The sequence below is a fragment of the Xenopus laevis genome, chromosome 8L (assembly GCF_017654675.1).
Source record: "Xenopus laevis strain J_2021 chromosome 8L, Xenopus_laevis_v10.1, whole genome shotgun sequence".
Classification (NCBI taxonomy): Eukaryota; Metazoa; Chordata; class Amphibia; order Anura; family Pipidae; genus Xenopus; species Xenopus laevis.
Genome location: NC_054385.1, coordinates 49,677,278 through 49,703,652, shown reverse-complemented (window position 1 = coordinate 49,703,652; position 26,375 = coordinate 49,677,278). Strand labels below are relative to the sequence as shown.

The 26,375-nt window shown below is 39.2% G+C and overlaps 1 protein-coding gene across 1 annotated transcript in view; it reads right to left on the bottom strand.

The window, feature by feature from the left end:
* Positions 1-26,375, bottom strand: part of mamld1.L (mastermind like domain containing 1 L homeolog) — a 133,112-nt gene that overhangs the window by 3,129 nt on the left and 103,608 nt on the right. The window contains 1 exon segment of the mRNA NM_001092523.1: positions 2,368-2,547. Within this exon segment, the coding sequence (NP_001085992.1) occupies positions 2,368-2,547 (180 nt within the window).

The following is a 26,375-nucleotide window of genomic DNA, read 5'->3' as shown; positions in this document are numbered from 1 at the left end:
TACTGTACATGAAACTGCACACCAAGTGCAAACTTAAGGGCACACAAAAGGAATTGTTACTACTAGGGTTCCCTTTTTTGCTTATTGTGCCTACACATGCGACTAGGGTTGCCACCTTTTCTAGAAAAAAACACCGGCCTTCCTATATATTTATCTTTTTTCACTATTAATAACATTGGGATCAACCATCATTTTTAACGGCCAGGCCGGTAAAATACGGGCCAGGTGGCAAACCTACATGTGACTGATTTAATGAATGCCACGTTACTGTTGTTTCTATACTCGAAATGATGCCACTTGCACCCATGCAGACTAAGAAAAAGAGTTGCTGCAACTCTTAATATGCGTGATTTACCAATGCAAGTGATGCATATTCTCTACATTGTATAAACATGCTCAAGGTTTGGCACACACTATTTTGAGGGGCTCATTATCACAATGGAAATCTTAGGGGGAGGATTGCTGAATTTCGGTTAAAATAAATGTTTTAGCCCATGTGTTGGCAAATGAGGCCTGTAATCTTAAAATAATGGTCTGAGAAATGCTAACACCAACTTGTTCTAAGCATTATGGTTCCTTACATGTATTAACTGACACGGGTTATTTATAAAATGTTTCATCCTTCAGTACTACTGAAAAGCTGCAGTGTGCAGGCAGAGCTGTGTTCTCATTGCATCCATCACAGCCAATTTCTTGTACTTTAGTAACTTTCCATTTGACACTGAGGATATGTGACATATACTAGATTGCTCCAGAAACATCCGTACGTGTTTGATAGCTTATCCACAGAAGGTCAGTGCAGCCTTGTGTGGTCAGCGACACTGATCTACTGAGCTAGAACATTAGGCGACAGGTCTCAACCAATACTTTTATTTTCATCCTTACTCTGTCATTGGGGCATCAGGGGAATGATTTTTATATGTTATTGTGGTATGTCCAACCTGCTCTTGTTTAGGGGTAAACTGTGTGTCCCAGAATTCTCTTGCAATCAAAGGCTGTTGGGTATACAGGTAGGGGACCTGTAATCCAGAATTTTGGGGACCTGGGGTTTTCTGGATAAGGAGTCTTTCGGTATGGGGATCTCAACAAATTAAGATTATTTAAACATGAAGTTCATTAGGATTGTTTTGCCTCCCATAGGGATTAATTATATCTTAGTTGGGAATCAGTAGTGTAACAATGGTGTGTGGGCCGCCTACAAATAAATCTTTGGAGGCACATACCTACCCAGCCCTCCCTCCACCTGTCCGCTCACCTGCCTGGCCATATCCCTCTGCTTCCAGCTGCGCCTACAAGTTATATAAGAGTGCAGCGCAAGGGGGGGGGGGGATTGAAAGGACATGTAAACCCCTCCACAAAAATTTAATCAGTGAACCCCTTAATCACTTAGAAATCCTTCTCCTCCCACTCGGCCCCCTCCCTCAGGAATTTGCTTTGGCTGTTGACTTATGAGCCTGCTCAGTTCTTCTCAGCTCAGATTACTAAACACACCCTCCAGTCTAACAGCCAATAAAGAAATAGCATTGCTGGTTTCCATAGAAACTCTGCTCTAGGTGTCTAATCCTATTTTTTTCTCCTAACCACCTCTCCTGAGCTCAGCCTAACCATTACAGGGCTCAACCCCAGCAGAGTTTTTTTTTTTTTTTTTTTTATAAAAGTAGTTGTGCCTGTGTAAACCTGCATTCTGCATTGCATACACTTTACAACATACATGTACTGTTTGCAGATGTCAGTGTTACTGATAATGTGTCAGAGGGAAAATGGCTGCAGGGTAAAAGCTGCTATTCTAAGGAAAATTTCATGGCACTGGCAAATAGAGGGGATATATGCAGTACAAATGACGTGGCCTGGGTGGGGAAAATATGCCCAACTTATATACATGGTAGGAAAATGTAGGCTTTACATGTCCTTTAAAGTTATAGAGGAAGCAGACCCCACTGTCAGGGCTCTTCTGCCCCCAAAGCCCTCAAACGATCACGGGGTCTGATTCCTCTATAGTTCCGCCACTGGTTAGGATCAAGTACAAGGAATTGTTTTAGTACAAATGTTTTCACATTTTGAACTTTTCATTAAAATGGAATCTATGTGAGAAGGCCTTCCCGTAATTTGGAGCTTTCTGGATAGTAGGTTTCCAGTTAAAGAATCCCATATCTGTGCTGAGAGTTGCAGGAAACTGGCAGCTTAAAAGAAACAGGATGGAATTTGTCAATTATAAATATTTTTCTGGGTTAACTGGGAGGAGGATCTGATTGAATGGTAATGTGTTTCCAGTCAGATAATGTTTACTTTATTATTTAGGCACTGTTACATACTGGCATTAGAAACTAGAATCGTATATTGAAGAGAGTAAATGTATTTCTCTCATACCTGCAACTGCTGTTGCTGTTGCTGCTGTTGCTGTTGCTGCTGCTGCTGCCGCCTCATGATTTGCTCCTTCAGGATTGCATTGCGTATGTAGCCATTAGCAGTGGGAGGAGTAGGCCCGGGGCCTGCACTTGGTATGGAGCCTGGTTCTTGCATTCTGGGAACCATTCCAGTACTTAGATCCTGCCAAGGGAAAAACAGAAAAAAAAAATATAAAACAATCTGATCATGACAATTACTAATCTTTTGCAGCATTTTTCCAGTAAAATTTACTCTTCGGTTGAATAACGTTGATCTGCTAAGCAGAAAATAATACGGCTCGCTCAATGTGAAGACACGCATATCTCATGTCTGACAAACAACATTATGATTAACCAACACCAGAACTGTGCTTTTCATGGTAATTCCTGCCTGCCTTGCTTTCTTCCCTCCTGTTTTGCAACCATTAGGGAGACAGATTGTGAGGTTAGTTGTTATTATTATTATGTTTTGTTGATTATCTTTCTGTTATTCATTTTCAATCCTGCCGTTCCAAACAGTGCCTAACTGCTTAGATCTGTGAGGCCCTAGCAACCACATAATGGTTTAAATTCCAAACTTGAAAGCTGCAGAACAGTAAATTAACGAGAAGGCTCATTTATTAAAACCCTCACACTTGTGTAAGTAAGGTGCAGTGACGTAAAACTTGGCACAGACAAAACCCCCCCCCACAAAGAAATCTTTGGAAGGGCCTGGCATTCTCCCCTCCCCCCAGCCCCACCCTCGCTGTTAGCTAGCATGCCTCCAGCTACAGACGGACTGGGGTGACTCTGGAAACACTTACCCCCCTCCCTTCCACAATGCGTCTCTTTCTCTGTTGCTGTGATCAGGGGAGTCCAGAGTCATTGGGAAGCGGCTTGGGTTCGGAAGGGCCCATGAGGTCTGGGGCCCACTGAGTTTTTCCCGGGTGTCCCAATGACCCAGTCCAACCCTGCATGCCCTGCCCACTGACTCTCACACAGAAGAGTGCCCAAGGAGGATGGAAGCAGGCCCCGTGGCCAGGCCCTCTGTCCCCCACCCTCTATAACAGCTGGGGCTGATTCCTCTATAGTTATGCCACTGGTAAGGTGCACAGTGCAGAGAACAGCTGTATAAGCACAATGGAGCACCATAGTTAATTCCTGCCTAGGTATTCCATTTTGTTCAATGTAGTCCTGTGTGCCTTAAAGTGGACCTGTCACCTACACATAAAAAGCTATATAACAAAAGTCATTTGCAAATTAAACATGGAACACAAATAGTTTTTTTTTCATTAAAGCATCTATACATGTTATAAAGGCGCTTAAATATCTGAGCTGTCAGTCAAATATTACCTACCCCGCCTCTATGCCTGAGGCATAGAGGTGGGCAGTCGATTACTTTCACTTTTCATTCAACACTTCCTAGATGTCACTGCTCTCCCCAAATTCCCCTCCCTAATCGCACTCAATAGTTGTGTAGGGCAATGTGTATGGGCATTAGGTCCCCCATTAGGCCGCATACCCAAGATTCTGGGGTGATACACAACATGTCTTAATAAGTGTCCACAAAATGGCTCCTGCCTGCGTACTGTGATTGTGTAACTCCAAGACTGATGGAAACAAAATTTAAATAATAAATGTAGTGTAAGTAAGTTTTATTTTTCTCAGCTAACATGATAAAAAATAATTTGGATTTTTTTTTTTTTAGGGTAACAGGTCCCTTTTAAAGGAGAACATAAGGTATATAACTGGGGGATTATAATCACTTTCCTGAAACCCTGGGCCCTGTGCTCCTGTTCTCTACAAAATGTTAGGCACCCCCAGTGATTATAATCACTTTCCTGAGACCCTGGGTCCTGTGCTCCTGTTCTCTGCAAGCTGCACTGGCCCAGGCTACCTCTGTAGGAGCACCACATCGATGCATCAGAGGGATGGACTTTATTAACTCAGTATGAGATTATCTAATGTCACATTCTATTAGAAAAATATATTTTCAATTGTGTTTCAAAATATTTCAACAGTGTGTTTATTGTCAGCTGTTGACATGATATATATATATATATATATATATATATATATATATATATATATAAATATACATATATATATATATATATATATATATATATATATATATATATATATATATATATATATATACATGATATATTTATATATTTATATAGAAACCTGCAATGTTCAGGAGAGTAGTTACCCTAATGATCTAACTGCTCACATCTCTAACCTTTCACACAAGCGGGAAACCAACTTCCCTTTTGCTGCTTTCCATCCATTAACTGAAGATTTTCAGCCTCGATACTTGTGTTGTTCACTTGAAATCACTTTCAAAATCTCCCTATCCTTTCCCATTGCAAGGCTATGTTCAAACCACTGACACAATGATGCTGTGCAATGGAAATCTAACGGAAATGTCCAAAAACCACAAGAGAAAAACTTCCAAAAATGTTTCACTTTTCCACATGAGTGAACCTAAATTGAATTTTCCTTATAATATTGGGGCAATCCTGTTTACTCCAACTCAACAATGTATGATAAATGCCTAAAAGGTTGGCGGTTTTCAAAATATTTTTGCCCTTCTTTAACATTATCTTGTTTTTTGTGTGGAGGGCAGACCTCTTCTTATAAAGGTAATGCTGAATGAGGAGACCTTACAACACCCTTGTGAGAAGCAACTGGTATTGTTGTAACTGACACAGGACAAGTGTCTAGTGCCATGTTATTTACATGTATTTATAAAGTGCCAACAATAAATAGGAGTATACAAACAAGCTAATTACATACAAAAATCAACTGATAACAGATACAAGAGGTAAAGAGGGCCCTGTATAAAGAGTTTACAATCTATAGAAGGCAGCTCACATCTTTTAATTACTTGACTTTGCCACAAATATATGGTATTAGTGGCATGTTCAGGTAACATAGCCAAATGCATGCACCTGCCCGTTGTTCTACTTTAAATGAACTTTTAGCATGATGTAGAGTGTGATATTCTGAGACAATTTGCAGATGGTAATATAAAAACAGATAGGCAGCACTCCAGATAGAATGAATAAAGACTGTTTATTCCAACAGTAGATGGATCCACGTCGCTTTAGTTGTTTCTGGAAAAAACTCCCTTAATCCCAAAAAGCGTAAAGGCCATGTGGATCCATCTACTGTTGGAATAAACATTTCATTTTATCCGGAGTGCCTCCTATCTTTTTTAATATTGCTAATGTATACAGCTGGGGAGCTGGTGGCTGAGCACCCCGGGATTTGAGTGGAACTGAGTGAAGGAGGAAGGGTTTAGTTTGGAGCGACTATTGCTTCCGACTGATTTGCAGATGGTATTCACTTTTTATTATTAGTGGTTTTTGAGTTGTTTAATTTTTCATTTGGTAGCTCTCCAGTTTGCAATTTCAGCACTCTAATTGCTAAGGTCCAAATCCCCCTAGCAACCATGCATTGACTTGAATAAGAGACTGGAATAGGAATAGGAGAGGCCTGAATAGAAAGATGAGTAATACAAAGTATAAATAACGATACATTTGTAGCCTTAGAGAGCATTTGCTTTTAGATTTGAAAGCTGGAAAGAGCCAGAAGAAGAAGGGAAATAATTCAAAAACTATAAAAAAAATAAAAAATAAAGGCCAGTTGAAAAGCTGCATAAAATTAGTAATTCTATAACATATTAAAAGTTGATTTAAAGGTTAACTACCCCTTTAAGGGTCGAAGTTCTAGTCCACAAGGAGATTCTGGTGAATTATTTTACCAGTCATATAAATAAAAGGACATAATTACATGCCCACAAGAAGGAAAGGGAAACATAACCTGTTGAATAGTTCTGTCCTGTTATCAATTTGCTCTTGGCAAAGTACCATGAATTGTTTAGTCCTTAAATATAACAAATAGCTTAGGCTACTTTTAGTTGATCCTTCCTAAAATCCAGAAGTGATGGTTAGTCCATGCACACGAACCTATTTTATTAATTATTTACCAGCTCAAATACTTCTGGACTTGAACTGTACAACCGAAATGGAGAAGTAAACACTACAACAATAAAGTTTTATATGTATCTTTGTTTTACTATACTTGATAAGTAACATGCAGCACAATAGGTTAGTTCACATTTCTGTTTCAGCTGCTAGTTTGTGTTCGGTTATTCTGAGCTGCCTTAGGGGCAGCGACAGATTCACGCCGGCAATTTTAATTCTAGCCAGCAGGAAGGCAGGGGAAGGCAGTTTGGAGAGATTAGTCGCCCCCGAAAAAGAGAAGATTTGACGCGAGGCGACTAATCTCCCCGAATCTGACCGTGTGTCTCTGCTCTAACTGGTTGCCTTGATGAATACAAAGTCTTAAGCCCCAATGAAATAGTGAGGCCAATCTATCATCAAAGAAAATGATAATATTCTAGGCTGGCTTTATAAAGCCACACTATACTTGCTAAAGTAGCCATATGCTCTCAGATAAATAAATGGCAAAGATTTTGGGGTGCTTGTTTACACAATGGGACTCTTGGGAAAGATACCTGTGCTCGGCGGTATCATGTTTGTGGGACACTATTCTCTTTCTTTGAATGCCGTTTGCAGCAACAGCTATTTGTGTGATAAGTGTTGTGATGGCCATGTGTCAGATAAGGGATACGAGATCCCTAATCAATTATCAAGATTAGATCTTAGCACTTATGTGAAACTCATTAACAGTGCCACAACTGATGGAACAGCTGTTCCCCACTCCAGCTGCCAGAAACAATGCCAGTCTCGACAGGGGGCATCCTGATTGAAAATGACTAAGGCAGAAGGGGATTTCTGAAAGATGAAAAGGTATATGGATTTTCACAGCAAAGCACTAAATGACCAAGCTTCTAAGTTTTAGGTAATAATTAATAATTCCACCAACATAGGTATTTTTTTTTCCACCAAGAATAATTAAATAAATTTACTGTAAAACTATCAAATATTACTACTTTTTATAATACTCTTATTTTTTAAGCTAAAGGCTTGAGTAACATTTAACAACTTTCTGTTACACAAAATGTTCACGTTTGAAATCAAAAGTTTGCGTATACCCCTAGCTTCCTTATGTTTCCTAATCTTAAAGGAACAGAAAAATCAAAAAAAAAAGTAAAGTAAAAAGTGTTTTAAAGTAATAAAAATATAACGCAGTGTTGCTCTGCACTAGTAAAACTGCTGTGTTTGCTTCAGAAACACTACTATTGTTTATATAAACAAGCTGCTGTGTAGCAATGGCAGAAATTGAAAAAAAACTATATGGCACAGGTTAAATAGTGGATAGCAGATAACATTATGTTGTACAGAGCTTATCTGCTGTGTAACCTGAGCCTATTCTCCTTTAAATGGCTCCCCCCATTGTTTCACAGAAGCTTATTTATATAAACGATAGTAACACTTCTGAAGCAAACACAGCAGTTTTACCGGTGTTGGGCAACACTGCATTACATTTTTATTACTTTAAAACACTTTTCTTTTTTGATTTTACTGTTCCTTGAAATGAATCTTAGGGTGGTCATGCCAAAGGCAGCTGGACTAGTTTCAGTCAGACCCTTGAGCCAAAATTGTGTGATTTGGTCACTCTATAGTTCTGCAACATGTGAACCAACCAGGGGCGATCCGCCAATGAGGCGAGTTGAGGCACTCGCCTCAGACGGCAGCGCCCCCTGGTTACCAGGGGTGGCAAAAATGTCGCTCCTGGTAACTAAGAGCTGAATTTCCGGTTTTCAACCCGGAAATTCAGCTCTTCTAGTGCAGAGATCGCAATTGCGATCTCTGCACTAGTGTCGTGGACCCCCTGACCCCCGTTTGGCGCTGAAGGTGAGTGCCGTGGGGGAGACGGGGGGTGGCAAAAACAAAAGCCGCCTCGGGCGGCAAATTCAGCTCTTCTAATGCAGAGAGTGCAATTGAGATCTATGCACTAGTGTCATGGACCCCCCCGACCCCCGTTTGGCGGTGAAGGTGAGTGCCGTGGGGGAGGCGGGGGGGCGACAAAAGCCGCCTCGGGCGGCAAATTGGGCAGGATCGCCCCTTGAACCAACCTTAAGAAACAGAGAACTAAAGGCTGCAGCAAGAGGCAGAAAATATTACTGGCAACAGGTGTTGTACTGAGGATGCAGGCTGTATAGATGTTGGGAAATTGGGAGAAAACAAAAACATAAGAAGACAATGGGACTTTAATTATAGAGAAGTGAAAATCAAGTAAATGGCATCTTAAATTTAAATACATCACCATAGCAATTAAATGAGTAAATAGGATTCCAGCTTTGCTAAAGATAGAAGCCCTGTTCAAACACACTCACACACATTGCTGGCTGTAAAGCAGGCTACAGGAAGCTGCATGTGATTTTAATTCTCCGGAAAGGAAGCTGGGGACATTTGAGCCATGATAACGCTTGAAAAAACCGAGGTCTCTTAAGTGAAGAATGGCACTTTGTTTAACCATTTCACTTCCCCTGACAATATATCCTGGTTCAGTTGTGGAAAGAGAACGGAAAAGTTCAGAACTAGACCTTTTCTACAAGTCTGTTATTCAGAATAAAATCAGCCCGCTCAAAACTGATCCAGTATCAAGAAACCCAGTGTACAGGAAAATGAGAAGACCTTAGACTCCATTTTAAGCAAATGATTCAGTTTAAAATGATTTCCCCAAATATTCTGAATAATAGATCCCATGTCTGTACACGCATTTACCAAATAAAGACACTTTTCAGCTCTCCTTGTTTTCTACTGCTGGGGGGGGGAGCTAAAAAGTATATGTTTGCAATGTCAATTTCAACATATGTTTTAGTTAAATTACTACAATTTAACACCAGAAAAGGGTCTTCAGTATTAATGGGGGCAATGCAGGTCATGTGACAATGTCAGGGAGATTTCCAGCCATATATTAGCAGTGTGTACAATAGATTATGGTCTTGTACAGTATACAACTGCCTGGCTCAAATGCATAAAATTACCCTAAAAGAAATTTCAGCTGTTGGTTGCTATAGAATATGATTCATCACACTAAACTTGTGTTGTCTGTCAGGAAAGAAGTCAATACAGATACTGGGAAACAGATTCTTCCCACATGCTATTTGAAATCAATGAGAACCCAACTCAATCGTAGCCTGTTTATTGAAACCTGAAGATCTTGGTTAGATAAATATTTTCTTTAGTAATAATATAGCCCAGCCGCTGAAATAATAAAAAAGAAAAAGATGCATTTGTTAATAGTTGACACTGAACGTGATGAACAGTCATGAGGTTTATTGATCTGTGCAAGTATGTCAGTAGGTGATCTTTAGCCATTCTCCTTTTATTGCTTAATATGATGCCTGTAAATACCAGTGTCGTATTGCACACAGTGGTTTTAAAGCTGGCTCCCTGCCTCTGTGTCAGATAGAATTTATTATTCTGCAGTCACAGTTAAGCTTTGAATCATACCAATCGCCTCTGGGGGAATATTTGAAAGAGGATGGATCTAGTTTGTATATACTAGACATAAAAGAGAGGTTACACGGTTCTTCCCAGAATCCTTCCTGGCTCTTTAAGTTCCACCCTAACTTGCCTAGGTTGCGTGCGGACGTTCTAAAGCAAACTAGTTTAATGCCATGGAAATCAGTCTGATGTCTTGCTCGTGGCCATTCCATTAACAAATCATAACAATGGGTTCTATTCTCGTGAACATGTCCACCACATATTAATATCTTCTGAGAATTTCTCTCTTCTGCTACAGAAATGCTTAGCTGGTCATCTTTTGAACCAGAGAAAGCCCCAGGGCTCTGCCCTTTGAAATCTGTCTATTTTGATCTTGATTCCCCTTTTTCCTGACCATTCTTGATCAGAAGAGCTTGTGTTTAGGAGAGAAACAGATGCAGAATGACGGGAGCCCAAAAATCATTTTGATATGTAAAAAGAACGAAGTCCCTGATACATTTTTGAATCTTGCAAACAAAAGATGGTCGGTTTGTGTAAAGAGGTTTTTTCGCCACTAGTGGGAAGTGCAGTACACCTTTACGATCCTAATAAGCAATGCAAGGCTACATAACAAAACACTGTCTTTGTTATCTACTTACAAGGAAACCATTAACCCCTTGCCTATTCTCTCATCTCCCAAGAAGCAAATCTCCTAAGGACTGCAGGGAAGAACACATTTGATTTTAAATGTGGGTAAAATAGAAAGAAGTATTTAGCCACACTATTCACCTCTCTGATGGGAATATTCCGTTTTTCAGCAATTTGCCCTGATAGGGTTAAGAAAATAATAGTACAGGTATGGGACCTGTTATCCAGGATGCTCGGAACCTGAGGTTTTCCGGATAACAGATCTTTCTGTAATTTGAGCCATCATACATTACGGATACTAGAAAATAATTTAAACATTAAGGCGGTTGTTTACTAAAATCTGAATTTATCTCATATTTTATTAAAAATTTTAGCTTATTTATTCATAACAACTCGATAAAATCAAGCAAAATTCTGAATTGCTTGAATTTTTTGGACTTTTTCACGAATTGAGTTTTTGCTCAAAAACCCCGAAGCTGTCGGATTTTTGGGCTAAACCTGCGCAGACCACAAAACCTTCATATTTAGATAGGACCTCGACTGGTCTGAGAAGGTGGATTTTCGGATACAGACTTTTTACAGCATCGGGGTATAATAAACGACTGATTTTTTTCCACTAAAAACTCAAATTTTTTGAGATTTTAAAATTCGGATATTAATAAATAACCCCCTTAATAAACCCAATAGGCTGGTTTTGCTTCCAAAAAGGATTAATAATATCTTAGTTGGGATCAAGTACAAGGTACTGTTTTATTATTTTAAAAAGACAATAATTTTTTAAAATTTGGATTATTTAGCAGGCCCGGGCCCAAACCAGCCAGGCACCAAAGGCAACCCAGCCGGTTGCTTTGCACGCTTGCCGACAGGGGATCGAGTGCGAATGCGCCCCGTAACTGCTCACGTGCGCCCGATATTTTTATTTGTCGAGGGGAAAGAGATTGCGCACAGAAGCGCGCAGGAGAGTGCCGGTGGGTGCAAGTGAGAAAGGATCCGGACCAGGGGTAGGCTGAAAGAAAAAGTATGTGCTTGGTGCCCCCACTTTGTTGCACCCTAGGCATGTGTCTCTTCTGCCTTCCCCTAGTCTGGCCCTGTTATTTAGATAAAATAGAATTTATAGGAGACGGCCTTTCTGTAATTGGGAGCTTTCTGGATAATGGGTTTCCAGATAACGGATACCATACCTGTACTATAATACACAAGAGCCTTGAGGTCTTTGTGCCTTCTGCTTTTATATAGTCATGGAACGCCTCTGTGACTTGTAATAGCCTTATATTTTACAAAAGTAGATTTTATTCACTTTATTCACTATATAATATGTGTATATATATCTGGTGAGACAAAGAAATATTGTTAGTAGCATCAATTGACCCAAACACCAGGGGCTGTGCTACCAGTTTACATCTGGCAAACCGGGGTGATTTAGCCTAAACTAGTGAGATTTTTTTTGCATATTGTTCAGATGTCTACAGTTAGGCTAAGGCCACACGAGGAGATTCGGGGAGATTTTGTCGCCTGGCAACTAATCGCCTCGTCTTTTGAGCGACTATCTCCCCGAACTGCCTCAGTGAGGCAACTTCGGGCGACTATAGAAAACGCATCGCCGCGTGTGCATTAGCGCAGGTGACTTTGCATTGTAACCTATGGGGAAAAACGCAGAGGCAGTTCGGGGAGATAGTCGCTCAAAAGACAAGGCGATTAGTCGCCAGGCGACAAAATCTCCCCGAATCTCCTTGTGTGGACTAGCCCTAAGAGTGAAGTGCGAAAAAGTGTTTTGAGGGTTAACTAGCTGCCACCTTATTTAGTAACACCTTTATGTAAGGCAGAGAACGATTGGAGCACCATGAATTTCCCATACTTCTAGCCCTCCTCTCCCTCCTCCCACGCACTGCCCCACACTTTATGTACACAAGGGATGATTTACCACCTACTTCAAAATATCAGGATATTAGATATCACCTTGGTGTCCCATTCCTCCCAACTGTCCCTTTTTCGGAGGGACAGTCCCTCTTTTGACAGCTCAACCCGCAGTCCCTCATTTGTACTGGAAAGTCCCTCTTTTCTCTGCACTGAACAGCCAGAAAAAGAAACAAAGTTTCTCACTTAATTGGCTTTTAGCAGAGAGCCCAGAACAGCTAACAAGTGCAAATAAGATACTTTGTAACAATTTTGAGACACAAAAACAGTAAGGAAAAATATTTTCAAACTTTCATAACCTGCCAAATTTTGTAAAACAAACATGGTAATTAGGGGGTGTGACCACAGAAAGGGGTGTGGTCAAAAAATTGCTGCGCTACATGCGGAAAAAAATTTTTTGTCCCTCTTTTTACTTCCAAAATGTTGGGAGGTATGGTGTCCAAGTCCCATTAGTCCCAAGTCTTTTTTATGGGCATGCGTGACTTCTTATATGTAACAGCAGGGGGTACATTATATGTTTTATTAACACATACAAACCTTATATTTATCTGTTCCTATGGTACCAGGAGGCTCTGTTGCAGTAGCAAATAAACATCAACATGGTATAACAGTAATCTAGACAGGGTTTTTAAAAAACGCATAGGAAACCAGCTTTAGTTGTAATGCAAAACAGCTAGAAATTGTGTAATTAAGAAAGCAGGGGAGACAACACAATGGAATAGAGTCGATTAACCTCCCAGCCAGGCCTCGCATTATTGTAACAGAATGCGTCTAAATGCAGTGAAGGGTATCCGCGTGATTAAGCTGTAATACGGTATAAGCAATGGTGTAATATCTACTGGGACCAGGTTAATTGTGCCTCTGTTGTTTCTGTGGTGTACAGGTCAGCACATGTTACGTAGCAAGCCAAATGAAGTATAATTGTTCTTAGGAATGGATTAGATTTACTGAAGGTGAAGCCCACGGAGGGGCCTTTATTCGTGTATCCAGCTGTAATCGTACCAATGACTTGTAGCACCATGAGGGCCTAATGGTTTCTTCCCTAAATCGAAAGCGAGATTGAATTACAAGATTTCCCTGTTATGTTAATGCTCAGTGTTCATTGATTTGTATGAGAAATAGAAATCCATAACCTAGTATAACATAAAGATGGGCTTATTAGTAGAATTTACTGGTGTGGTATATAGCTTCCAATGTACTGTGCCTCAAATGAGCATTTAATATACAGTATTAAAGGGGCATTGCACCCTTAAATTTCTCTGCAAAACTGTTCTGACAATAGTGGAAAGTCAATATTGCCATAGTTTTGGGTATCTCGTTTAACAGAACCAGGGCATGCCATACTATAAAGAGTATATGTATTATGCCAGCATTAGCATCCCTTTTGAACTATCACACTATGCTTTTTTATTTTCTTCTTGGCTTGATATACTGATTGATATGATATAAAGTGGCCTTCGATTGATTCCATTGTGTCTACTTTCCCTTGATATTCAGCTACGTGAGAACAGTATCAAGCTCAGGTCTGTGGGCTTATCTCAGAGGCTGTCAGTTACCTGAGGCTTTGTTTGAAGGCTGTAAGTGATCCATGACTAGATGCAATTGTAAGGAACTTTCTTTTAAGTTTGTCTTTTAATCTGTCCTTGTGGTTCTGGCACATCCAGTCAAACAAAGCAAAAAAAACAAAAAAATGCTTTGATAGCAACCCTGAGAAGATTCTCACACCTGGAAAGAGGAGCAGGCAGAGATCATGGCAAGCCTTTAAGTGAAGCAAATAATCAACTGCAACCTTGATTGTCCTTCTATATGATGTGCATGTACGGCAGCCAGGTGCAGCTAAACTTCCTTAGCTGCCTCTGCTACTACACCCTCTGACTCAAGATTTGTGCCCTTCTTACATATACATTAAATGGTTATCTATAGGTTTTAACCAACAGCAGTTTGGGATCCAGAAAACAAACACCGTAGTATGCTATTTACAGAGTAAATTACAGAGTTAATTACAAAAACAAAGTTAGCTAAAGTCCCGTATTCAACAGTATTCACCCATTTCATGACAATATGGAGGATCCCATCCCTGCATATTATCTATTATTTACATTTGCTCTTCTTTTTGCATTTTACATTTCCCCCTGGAATGGGGCCTCTGTGTTATTAAATACAACTGAGAACAGATATGATGTTTCATAATTGTATTTCAGTTTACACCAGAAATTTAGTATGACATCTCCAACATGGTGTATCAGTCGATGCTAGTGATTCTAGTTTACAAAATCTGGAGTGTAGTAAAATTAACAAATTTGGAAACAATTTCAGCAACCAGCCAGAGAAACATGCCATTTCCATACATAAATGGTGTGAGTGTGTTATGGTAGCTGTAGGACCTAAACACGACTGTAATGTGTCAATCTGTAAGAAACTGATTCGGGAAGATTCCTTTCTCTTAGTAATTTAGACTACCGCAAAGCTGTCAATAGGCTTTAATTAAGTAATTGCTAGCTAACAACAGGCAGGCTTTCCCAGGGGTCACTGTTGCATCCAAGTCTTTGCAAGAGGTTAACTTGTCAGTACTGTCATGGCTGCTCTCAATGACAAATGATGCTCCATGTGAAGAATAACCTATGCTTACATCTATCATTGAAGGCTTATGGAGAAATCAAGTGTAAGGCAGGGTGTGTGTACTGTATATGGAGGGGTGTGTGTATGGATGCTGGGTTTTTATTCGGAGGGGTTGAATTTGATGGACTTTGTCTTTTCAATCCGATTTAACTATGTAACTTTGAACCCAATATATAAAGAGGGTATACTGAATTTAAGCTTTCACAGCATATAAAAACAATGACGTGCTCCTTACCTATCAAATACTTCTTTGATCATGCTTATTTGTTTGACAAAGCTGACAGTCCGTAACACTAGTTTGTATAAACTTTGATACATGCATTTATCATTGTGACAAAATAGTCTTTCTTCTATGTATCATCAAACATCCAAAATCTTTGGTTATCTTTGTGTTTGTGCTGCTTTTCCCACCCATCCTTCCTTCATCCTATTTGCTCCACTCCTCTCCTATCTGCTGCCCTCCCTCCCTTCTGTTTTCTCCTCTTTTTTAACTCCACAGTGATACAGAACCTGGATACACTGCTTTTATCTAAGACATACATCTTGTTTTATGTCGGGGGTACACTACAGAATACAGGATGCAGTACCCTCTGATTAGGGTTGCCACCAGCATTCCTATAAATTTAGATTTGTTCCCTATTAATAACATTGGGGGTCAAGCATCATTTTTACCGGTCAGGCCGGTAAAATACTGGCTAGGTGGCAACCCTACCCCTGATTAATGCTGTAAGAATAATATACTTTCTCTAGAGCAATACAGAATGTCTCTGCCGCTGTAAAACTCACTTTGTACAGTAAAATGTGAGGGACTCTGCCATCCCCTTTTTCCTTATTGTATTTATAAACTGTATCGCTCCAATTTTTTTTCCGTGTGTCATTTCATTATTGCCGAGTTGAGATCACTTGCCATCTGTGGACTCATTTCATCAGCCTCTTTTTTCTTATCCTTGGAGCAAGGTCATTTGGGACAAGCACAGAAAATGAAGCTTTTTCACATCTGACAGTTATTTCTGCCTTCTATAAATCCTCTTGCTCATTTCTAACAATTCTCTCCTTATGCAGGCATTCCCTCCCAATCGAAATATATCAGCCAACAGGGCAAAACACCTAATGGAGCAATTAATGCTGTTTATTTGTAGATAGCCCAAGCTTTTCAAATGTGAGCTCTGGAATCTTTGGTAGCTTCACATGATTGGTCGCTATTAGTTACAGGTCACAAGATTGTACCCCCGTCCGCATTAACATATGCTGGGAGCTTCTCTGTATTCCATCAAGCTAAACAAAAACTGCAGTCAGTGCAAAAAAAAAAACCAGCAGCAAATTCAGCCCCCGTGTTACACCCAGATCTAGGAATATGCGTGCACATATGCAACAATACAAATAGGTGGGTGGTCTGATTAGAGGCTCTCTCTGGCTGTGTGACACACTATTTTGTAGTGCAACCAAGGAGCCATAGCACTGAACAGACATTCTTGTGTCTGGGGCTGCTGTTGTGAATTTGCTTTTATCTGTTTGTTAGCAAATGCCGTCTGGCAGTATTTAGGCTACAGAGCAAATTGATAAAGACATCAGAAGCTCTCGCAGGAGGCAAAGACAAGTTCTAATAGTTTAACAGGCTGATCTAAAGTGAAAAAGATTCAGTAGGCCCAGAACTATACGGAAATGCAAGTGCTGCTTTTCAGGCATTCCCCATGCACAAATGCAAAAGTAAACAATTATTTTATTGTCTAGTATAGCCTACAAAAAAAATCATACTGTTAAAAAAGTTCATCGACCTATGGTGATAATCACTAGTGCAGCAAATACTCTAAAATTCAATCAGGGTGGTAAATAATTGTTTCCTTATTAGTCAGATAAGACCAAGTTGGACAACTAAAGGGATACTGTCATGGGAAAAAAAAATTTCTTCAAAACTCATCAGTTAATAGTGCTGCTCCAGCAGAATTCTGCACTGAAATCCATTTCTCAAAAGAACAAACATATTTTTTTTATATTCAATTTTGAAATCTGACATGGGGCTAGACATTTTGTCAAATTCCCAGCTGCCCCCAGTCATGTGACTTGTGCCTGCACTTTAGGAGAGAAATGCTTTCTGGCAGGCTGCTGTTTTTCCCTCTCAATGTAACTGAATGTGTCTCAGAGGGACATGGGTTTTTACTATTGAGTGTTGTTCTTAGATCTACCAGGCAGCTGTTATCTTGTGTTAGGGAGCTGTTATCTGGTTACCTTCCCATTGTTCTTTTGTTTGGCTGCTGGGGGGAAAAGGGAGGGGGTGAAATCACTCCAACTTTCAGTACAGCAGTAAAGAGTGATTGAAGTTTATCAGAGCACAAGTTACATGACTTGGGGCAGCTGGAAAATTGACAATATGTCTAGCCCCATGTCAGATTACAAAATTGAATATAAAAAATCTGTTTGCTCTTTTGAGAAATGGATTTCAGTGCAGAATTCTGCTGGAGCAGCACTATTAACTGATTCATTTTGCTAAAAAAAATTTTTCCCATTACAGTATCCCTTAAGTTACACACAAACACAGCACTAACCTGTGGTCCTCCATCTGTAATTGTACAACTACTCAACAGCTTGTGGGATTCCATGAGAGGTAAATCAATATAGTTTGGACATTCCTGCCTTACATGCACTCACTGCTTCTGAAGAGGAGGCAACAGATGGTGCTGGTTTGCATCATGGGAATGGTTTGTGTGTGGCAAAGACTTGGCTGGAAAAGATCTAGTACTAGAAGTGATGCCAATACTGACTCAAAAGGCAGAAATAATGTCTTCATACCTTGTTAGAGTCAACGATTACATACTGACGTCTGCCGATATCAACAAAAAAAAAGGCTTTTTCCGAATGAATGTTCTAAGAGCAAAGCCTTGAGCAGATTCAGATAAAGGAAATCCAAGGAAACAGTATCTGTGTAACTTTTAATTCCACTTAAACTGATATACTGCACCACTGAGGAAATCTATTATGTGTATAAAAACATTCACTTTTAGCCACTGCTAAAACTATGAGATTCAGCGTAACCAGGTATTGGCTGTCTAGGGATGCTGGGAAAATTTACAACCAGAATTCTGAGAGCTGCCTTTGTTATTAGAGCAGTTCCTCAATAGACAGGGCCATTGGCTGGAGAAGCAGGGAGAGAGCATTTTTTATAATTGAAGGGTTTTGAGTTATTTAGCTTTTTATTCAGCAGCCAAAAATCGCCAGCGCAATGGCACTCGCGGCACTTCGATTTTTCATTTTAGCAGGCAGAAGGCAGTTCGGGGAGACGATTAGTTGCCAGGCGAATAAATCTCCCCGAATTTGCCCGTGTGCCCCTGCCCTTACAGAGCATTTGTATTTTTAGAAGGGAGTCAGCGACGCCCATTTGAAAGCTGCAAAGAGTCAGAAGAGAAAGGCAAATAACTATACAACTATAAAAAACAAATAATGAAAACCAATTGCTTATAATTGACCGTTCTAGAACATAATAAAAGTTACCTTAACGGTAAACCACCCCTTTAAGGTATGAAGATCCAAATTACGGAAAGATCCATTATCTGGAAAACCCCAGGTCCTGAGCATTCGGTGTTCTAACTACACACACACTTTCCAAGCAGTATAAAATGTTCCTAAAAGAACCACAAAACCTGCAATATTATTAAGCAAAGCTTTCGTTGTATTCAGGCTCTGACTGGATAATTTGCGATCTATCACTAGTTCCAGGCAAATGTTTTCCCTCTAGGAAATCTCTACATGAAAATGGTCTGGAAGTCTAGATTTGGTGCAAATTACACTCATTTGAAGAGTTAGATGAGAGCTTGCAACCAGAGAGGCTGAGTAAAAATACTGTTAATACAGATCCCACTGTGGTATCAGGTAAACAGGAAGTAAACAGGAAGTCAGAGGTTCTATGGCAACGTAAAAAAAAAGTAAAAATGTAGGTCGGGATTAGTTCTTGGGAACATGTGAATTCTCAGTGCCTCAGCTAAATGAACCTGCAGATAAAATGGCTAGCTATGGATCTGGTTAAAATTGACTGGTTCCCTGTGAATCAGTTGTCCATGATGAACCTTGTGCTATGGGGGATGCCAAAATTGCTCATAAAATCAGAGAATATCTTTGTGGGCTGGACCCTAGTGGGCCCCAACGTAGGTATAGCCCTTATTACCATCTTAAACCAATATAACGCCAACATGTAGCACAATAGCACTATATATACATTGCCTTGGGCGTCAGGTTCTCTGGTGGACTCTAGGAGGACAAGTCTGACACTGAATAAGGGCACTCAATTACAATTTGTGTTTTTTAACTTTTTCACCTTTTTACTCACCGGCTCTCCAGTTTGCAATCTGGTTGCTAGGGTCCAAATTACCATAGCAACCAAGCACTGATTTAAATAAGAGACTGGAATGTGAATAGGAGAGGAGCTGAATAGAAAGATGAATAATAAAAAGTAGAAATAACTATAAATGTGTAGCCTTAGAGAGCTTTTGTGTTTTAGATGGGTTCAGTGAACCCCATTTGAAAGCTGGAAAGAAGGCAAATAATTTGAAAATGCTAAAAAATAAATAATGAAGACAAATTGAAAAGTTGCTTAGAATTGGCCATTCTATAACATACCAAAAGTTACACCCCTTTAAATAGCATTTTCCTTCTGCCCTTTCTCTGATTATCTCTAGCCATTTGCCCCATGCATTGTATTCCTTTGACAGAATATACAGTAAATGCACATTTTTACTATGCATATTGCTATAAAAACCTGTTCGGTATTTCATAGGTTGGTTCTTCCTTATTTTCATATAACTACTGGGTATAAAATAATCATATACAATCATGAAAAACATGTATCACAGCCTGCTCCCTCTTCTATATAAATGACATTCTTGCTGGCTTTCTTATATGCAGCAATAAGAGAATTGTGTTTGTTGTGATTTGGAGCATGCAAAGTGCAAGTACTGTACAGTGATATGGTTGATATCAGATGGGGCACTGGTTCATCTCAGGAAGAGGTGGGGATATTTCGTTGGCATTCCTGTGAGATGACTCTGCTAGCACCTGCCATTATTTGTCATTCAGATGAATGGAAAGTGGTTGCCTAAGGCCTAGGGTGGTTTGATCTTCATGTAAGGACTGCATTAATTAAATGCAACCCTATGTGCCATGAGCCTTAGGATCCCAAAGTACTTGCTTTTTTGATGTTTCATGAAGTATTACGAAGATCCAAATGCCTAATATGCCATTGACCTAAGGTTTAAAAACAAAGCGATAAAATTGTATGTCTACAACCAGGGACAGCCTTAGAATAAAACCCCGTTCTGCACATGGCCATTATCAAGGGGGCAAAGGGGATAATCCAGTCAAAGGATTTTCAAAGATAATGAGCAAGGTTTTGACATAATTGGACATGGTCATTCATGGTGGATCAGGGGTGTGACAATAGATACATTGAAGCCCCCTTCTACTTGTTGACAGGGCCCAATTCCCAGGTACCCTGATAACTTAGTAATATGGAGCCCCATGAAGACGGCCCTGGTTCCACATATTTCAGTGGGTTTCCACAGGAAATGCATAACAGTCATTTATAGGCAGTGTAGTGTTACAGGGTCCAAGAAGAATTGGGCGCCCTTTTGGGCTCCAAATGGGGCAAATAGTGAAGTACAAAGTTTATTGCAGTAGGGCCTGGCAGTCCATGACTTTGCTCTGACACTAAATATATTCCTTTCAGTGTATACTCAGCCTCATATTTAATCATATTCTTGTGTATAAATCTACATTCAACATAGTCTATTTAATGGCTCATTTTCTTATTGTGCCCTGGGCAGTTTCAAAGGTTAATTAATTGGTACAGCATTACCTGCAGCAAAATAATAGTCTAAATCTAAACTGCAAAAATGAATGAATCTTTATTTGGTCATACAGATAAAATCATCATAGGAAGTATTTTTTGCTACATGGCTGGCTGGAAGACTAATATGGTATATGTCCATTCTGCCAATAGGCCAATTGATTGGTTACTGTATGGCCTTTAGACACTGAATGCTCTATACTGTAAGACCACTATACACGGTGTAATCAATAGTATGAATGAGTTGCTAGTTTCCCACATTTTATATGTATTCAACCATTATATTTCCATATGCCATTCATTATAACTACTTTAATTAAGACACATAAAAGAATATTGGGTACTTGTTGGGATACACAGATTTACACAGATAAAAGGTGTCCCTATTCACTGTATGTTCAATGGCATGATTTCCATAGGTTTATATATATATATATATATATATATATATATATATATATATATATATATATATATATATATATATATATATATATAAATAAATATATATATATATATATATATATATATATATATATATATATATATATATATAGATATTCCCAGCTCCAAGGTGCGCACCGTTGACATTGTTACTGCCCTGGTGCCAGCATAGACGATATATAGAATATAAATCAAGATGCGGCACTCACAGGGATTTTAGGCAAAAACAAAAAATCTTTATTGAACTCAGCGTTTCGATCCCACACAGGGATCTTCGCCAGGAGTATACAGCATACCTCCCAACATTTTGGAAATAAAAAGAGGGTCAAAAAAGTCTTTCTGTGGTTTTTTTTCAGTTATTACAGTTTTGTTAATGAAGGTGAATTTCCCTTTAAGCTGTGAGTCTAAAGCTGGCCATAGACGCAAAGATCAGATCGTACGAATCAAGGATTGGTACGATTTTTGGACCGTGTGTGAAGAGTCCCGACATTTTTGTCCGGCTGAGAGCGGTCGTTTGGTCGATCAGACAGGTTAAAACATTTCTGTTGGCTGCCGATAATATCTCTGCGTGTATTGCCGATCGTACGATTTTCAGAGGGAGACTGTCACTAGCTTTGGTCGGACATAACTTCGGATCTTTGCGTCTATGGCCAGCTTAACTTCTCCCAAGAGATTGGTTATCTTATATTGTTACAATTATTATTTGCTTATCTCAAAATTGTTACAAAAGTATCTTATCTGCAGTTGTGGCTGTTCTGGGCTCTCTGCCAAAAGACAATTAAGTTAGAAACATTGTTTCTTTTTCTGCCTGTTCGGTGCAGAGAAAACTGGGACTTTTCAGTACAAACAAGGGTCTGCGGGTTGAGCTGTCAAAAGAGGGACTGTCCCTCTAAAAACAGGACAGTTGGGAGGTATGAAAAAAACAGTATACTCCTGACGAAGATCCCTGTGGGGGATCGAAACACTGAGTTCAATAAAGATTTTTTTGTTTTTTCTGCTTATAGTGGCTCACAGAGGAGGACTTGCCCAGTTGCAGATGTACTTTTCCTTCCTTCTGTTTAGTGCAGCTTGGAGTAAAAATTCTTAATTAGCTTTTGAAAGCTTATGGTCTCTTTCTGTAAATGGGTGTAGGAGTGTATTTCCTGGTTCTAATGTGCCTTCATTTCCTCCCTATCAATAAAATGCAGAGCTTGCTGGAACGCTAGCTATAGGATCAGGATAGGAACAATAATCACAGAAGAAGATTACTGATCCTTTATCAAGGTAATAGTGAGACAGCTTTAAGTAGAAGCGTGAAGAAAAAATAAGAATGACAATAAGCACACAAGCAGTGGCCCCAAAGCAAATTATTTTTCAGGCCCTCAAATTTCTAGAGGTTGACTTGTTTTACCAATATTAGTTGAAACTGTATATGAATTATGTCCTCCTGGGGTCCCTATACCTCCTGGTCCTGGGCCCCCTGCAGTCTGCTTCCTCTATAGGTATGCCCCTGCACACAAGTTGGTTTACTGAATTAAAAAAAAAAAGTGTATTATTTACTCTGATAAAAGATGTGTTAAAATGCATATTTTCTTGTGATCTCTTAGTAGGAGAAACTGAATATGTTTTAACAAGGTTAAATCTATCATTCTATAAATACAATGGCTGTTATCGACTTCATTCCTTGGCTGATGGCAGGCAGCAAATCATTAAAGCCATGCTTCCCTTGTGTTGATTATCTGCTAATCAGTCATGTCTGCAAACACTTTGTACAGAGAGACAGAGCAACATGGGGAGGACATGGAGCACACGCAGGCTTCATCTGTTTGTGGGATGTGGGCAACGTTCCCTCTAATTCCTTCTCGGCTTTGTACACAAAAAAATTATTTTGTGTGCACATTTTAAACTTGTGTGTGTGTGTATTTTGAAAAAACTATGTGCACAGGTCAGAATACATGCAAAATCTTGTGTTTCCACACAAATTCCTTCGTGTGCACCACAATTTGTTGTGTACTCTGGCCTCAAAATGTGTGTGCCCGCACACGAGCGCATAGCTTAGAGGAAACATTGGATGTGGGTTGTACAAAGAATAGGGTTGCCACCCGGCTGGTATTTTACCGGCCTAGCCGGTAAAACACCTGCCAGGGCCGGGGCCGGTATTACAAATTTACCGGCAATGTAGCTGCAGGTAATTTGTAATACCATTTACAAAATCCCCTGCCCGCCGATGAAAACTTAAATTTTTGTGACGCTACTCCCCATGGCTCCGCCCCTTTTGTGGGCCCTCACTGGCTCCGCCCCTTTTGTGTCACACCCGCCCCTTTCTTTTCCCCTCACCATGGCCGGTAATTTTTTTTTTTTTTAAAAGATGGCAACCCTAACAAAGAATGATGCCGAACTCTGTGATAGACACAGCTTGAATGTGTTTGCTAGAAAATACCTTTTACAATAATGTGAACAAAAATACATTGCATTTTTTCCCTGTTTTTGAATAACCTTTTTCATACCCCTCACAGTTTCTAAAACATTTGGTTGCTATAGTGCAACGGTTTGAATGAAAGAACAGAAGATGTGCAGGAGAATGGCACAATGGTCGGATGAGCAATAACATATTAAATGAACACTGGGCCTTCAGGTGGACAAGGAATTTAATAAATATAATAAAAATAATGTGTTTATATCAGCTAAATTGGATAAAAGCTGGTCAAAAATAAACAGGCTACATTAACTGTGCACTTTGATAAAGGCAGCAAACAACCTTTGGTTGTTCGTGAAATTCCACCATTAATGTCCTCCTTGTAAATATCTTCCTCTTATGGGTAAGCCCCTCCCTCCAATGATGGGAAAGTATACATCTGTTACATATGTTTTTTGCACTTTAACCAATGACATATCTGGGCAAGGGGTTCCTCTTTTGCTGAGGATTTTAATAACTTTTACAGTACCATTTTGCAGGTATTAATTTTTTTTTTTGTGTGGTTTCCAGATTTTAACATTTTATGTTGCTGAAAAATAGGCAAGTAATTTAAAAGCCACACAAATTATTTTATTCATATCTGAACCAAAACCCAGGGGCACATTTACTAAGCTTGAATTTCGAAGTATTTTTTTGGGTACTTCGACCATTGTATAGGCTACTACGACCTTCGACTATGACTTTGATTAGAATGATTCGAACAAAAAATTGTTCGACTATTCGACCATTCGATAGTCAAAGTACTGCCTCTTTAAAAAAAAAACTTTGACTACATACTTCGGCAGTTTAAACCTACCGAGGTACAATGTTAGCCTATGGGGACCTTCCCCATCAGTTTTCTAAGGTTTTTTTGATCGAAGGAAAATCCTTTGATTGATCGATTAAAATTCTTCGAATCGTTCGATTCGAAGGATTTCATCGTTCGATCTAACGATTTTTCCTTCGATCGTTCGATTGTAGGATTTATGGTAAATTCTTCAAATTCGATATTCGAATTCGTAGGATTTTACTTCGAGGGTCGAATTCGAGGGTTTATTAACCCTCGATATTCAACCCTTAGTAAATGTGCCCCCCAGTATGTTTTGTATGATAGGGACATATGTGAGTGATAAATAATCTCTGTAAAGCACCTATATAATAAAGGCACTATATAAATAAAGGATAATGATATATTATCACACATGTATTGGACCTAAGGCATTGTATGCTTAATTATTAGCCCTGTATGGTTAATTAATAGTTCTATGGAACAAAGCCAACATTTTGTACATTGTGTCACTAACATAACAGGAAATATACATGAATTGCAATCCAAAGTAAGCAAAGTGGGAAAATTGTTCTATACATTGTTTAAATTGAAGTTACATGTTATGGTAGTTAAGATAAATCAGCAATTTATGCCTCTTGCCAAAAAGTAGCATTTTGCATGCATATAATTTACAGCAATGCTATAAAGCTACATTCTGGACCCCTAAGAGCATAGGGGTAACTGTATGCATTTGCATGAGTGGATGCATATATTATATTGATGGAAAATGAAGACGATGGACAATGAGGGGAGCCTTAGAAATCAAGCAGGGAGCAATGGATGGTTGAACTGAACATGTGAAGTAATAGAGAAGGGTCTGCATATATAGAATGCCATAAAGTCTCTGGCAAAACTTAAACCCCTGTAACACATTATAACCTAGCATTGCATAGTGAGTGCATTGTTATGTTTGTGGATGCCAATTGTATCAATATGATCATTCCTTTAACAATAAAACAATGTTAGGAAAAAATCCTGCACTCACGACAATGATAAGGGCTTGAAATATGTCACACATGGTCTTTAAACCTGCCCTTTTGTCTTTCCCTTACTGTTTCCTGTGGAACACAAAAATCCAATTAATCTTTCCATATAAAAGGTAGCAGAACTGTGCATTTAGATTAGAATTTCTCCAGGGAACGGAGCATGAGTAAAGGATGATAGCGGGAGGGGGAAAAAAATTAGGTCAACACGCAAATCTTTTTAAGTGATCATATTTCTGCATTTAACGGGCTTATCATTCATCATGCAAACGGTAGCCAACAGCATATTTCCAATTGCGGCGAGTAGTCAATTATACTACCATAAGATGCTGAATGTATAATACAGTAAATGCTGTATATAACATGGGCTTTGCAAGAAGTGTAGCCAAGTCTAAAGAAGTAATATTAATATGATGAAACCACATAATGAAAATTGTGGGGCCCTTGGGTAGGCTGGGTATAATACAGAGTCTTTGGAGGCCCACATCTTGCGCATGAGTCCCCTGAAGGGCAGCAATTTAAAAGGTATATAAGAATACAAGCTGATGCTGGTACAATAAAAAAAAAAACTTATAGTAAATGAATATGTAAGTAAGTGATTAGGCTTTGGGATACGTTCAGCATGGATACTAAACACATTACCCAAATAGAATTTTTTTTTTTGCCCCATAAATTGCACCCACTTCTGGGTAAATTAGGCTGTTCAGCCTAAGTAGGGATAATTGCATTTTTTACATAATGCAATATTCATTTCATTTGTATGTTTAGAAATGTTCCCTTATGGTGTTTCCAGAAGTTTAAAAGTTAGGGTACTGGTTTTACAGTGTTATACATTAGCTGCCACATTGCTCATTAACAGAAAATTATTTTTGAAAATTTGTATTATTTGGATAAAAAAA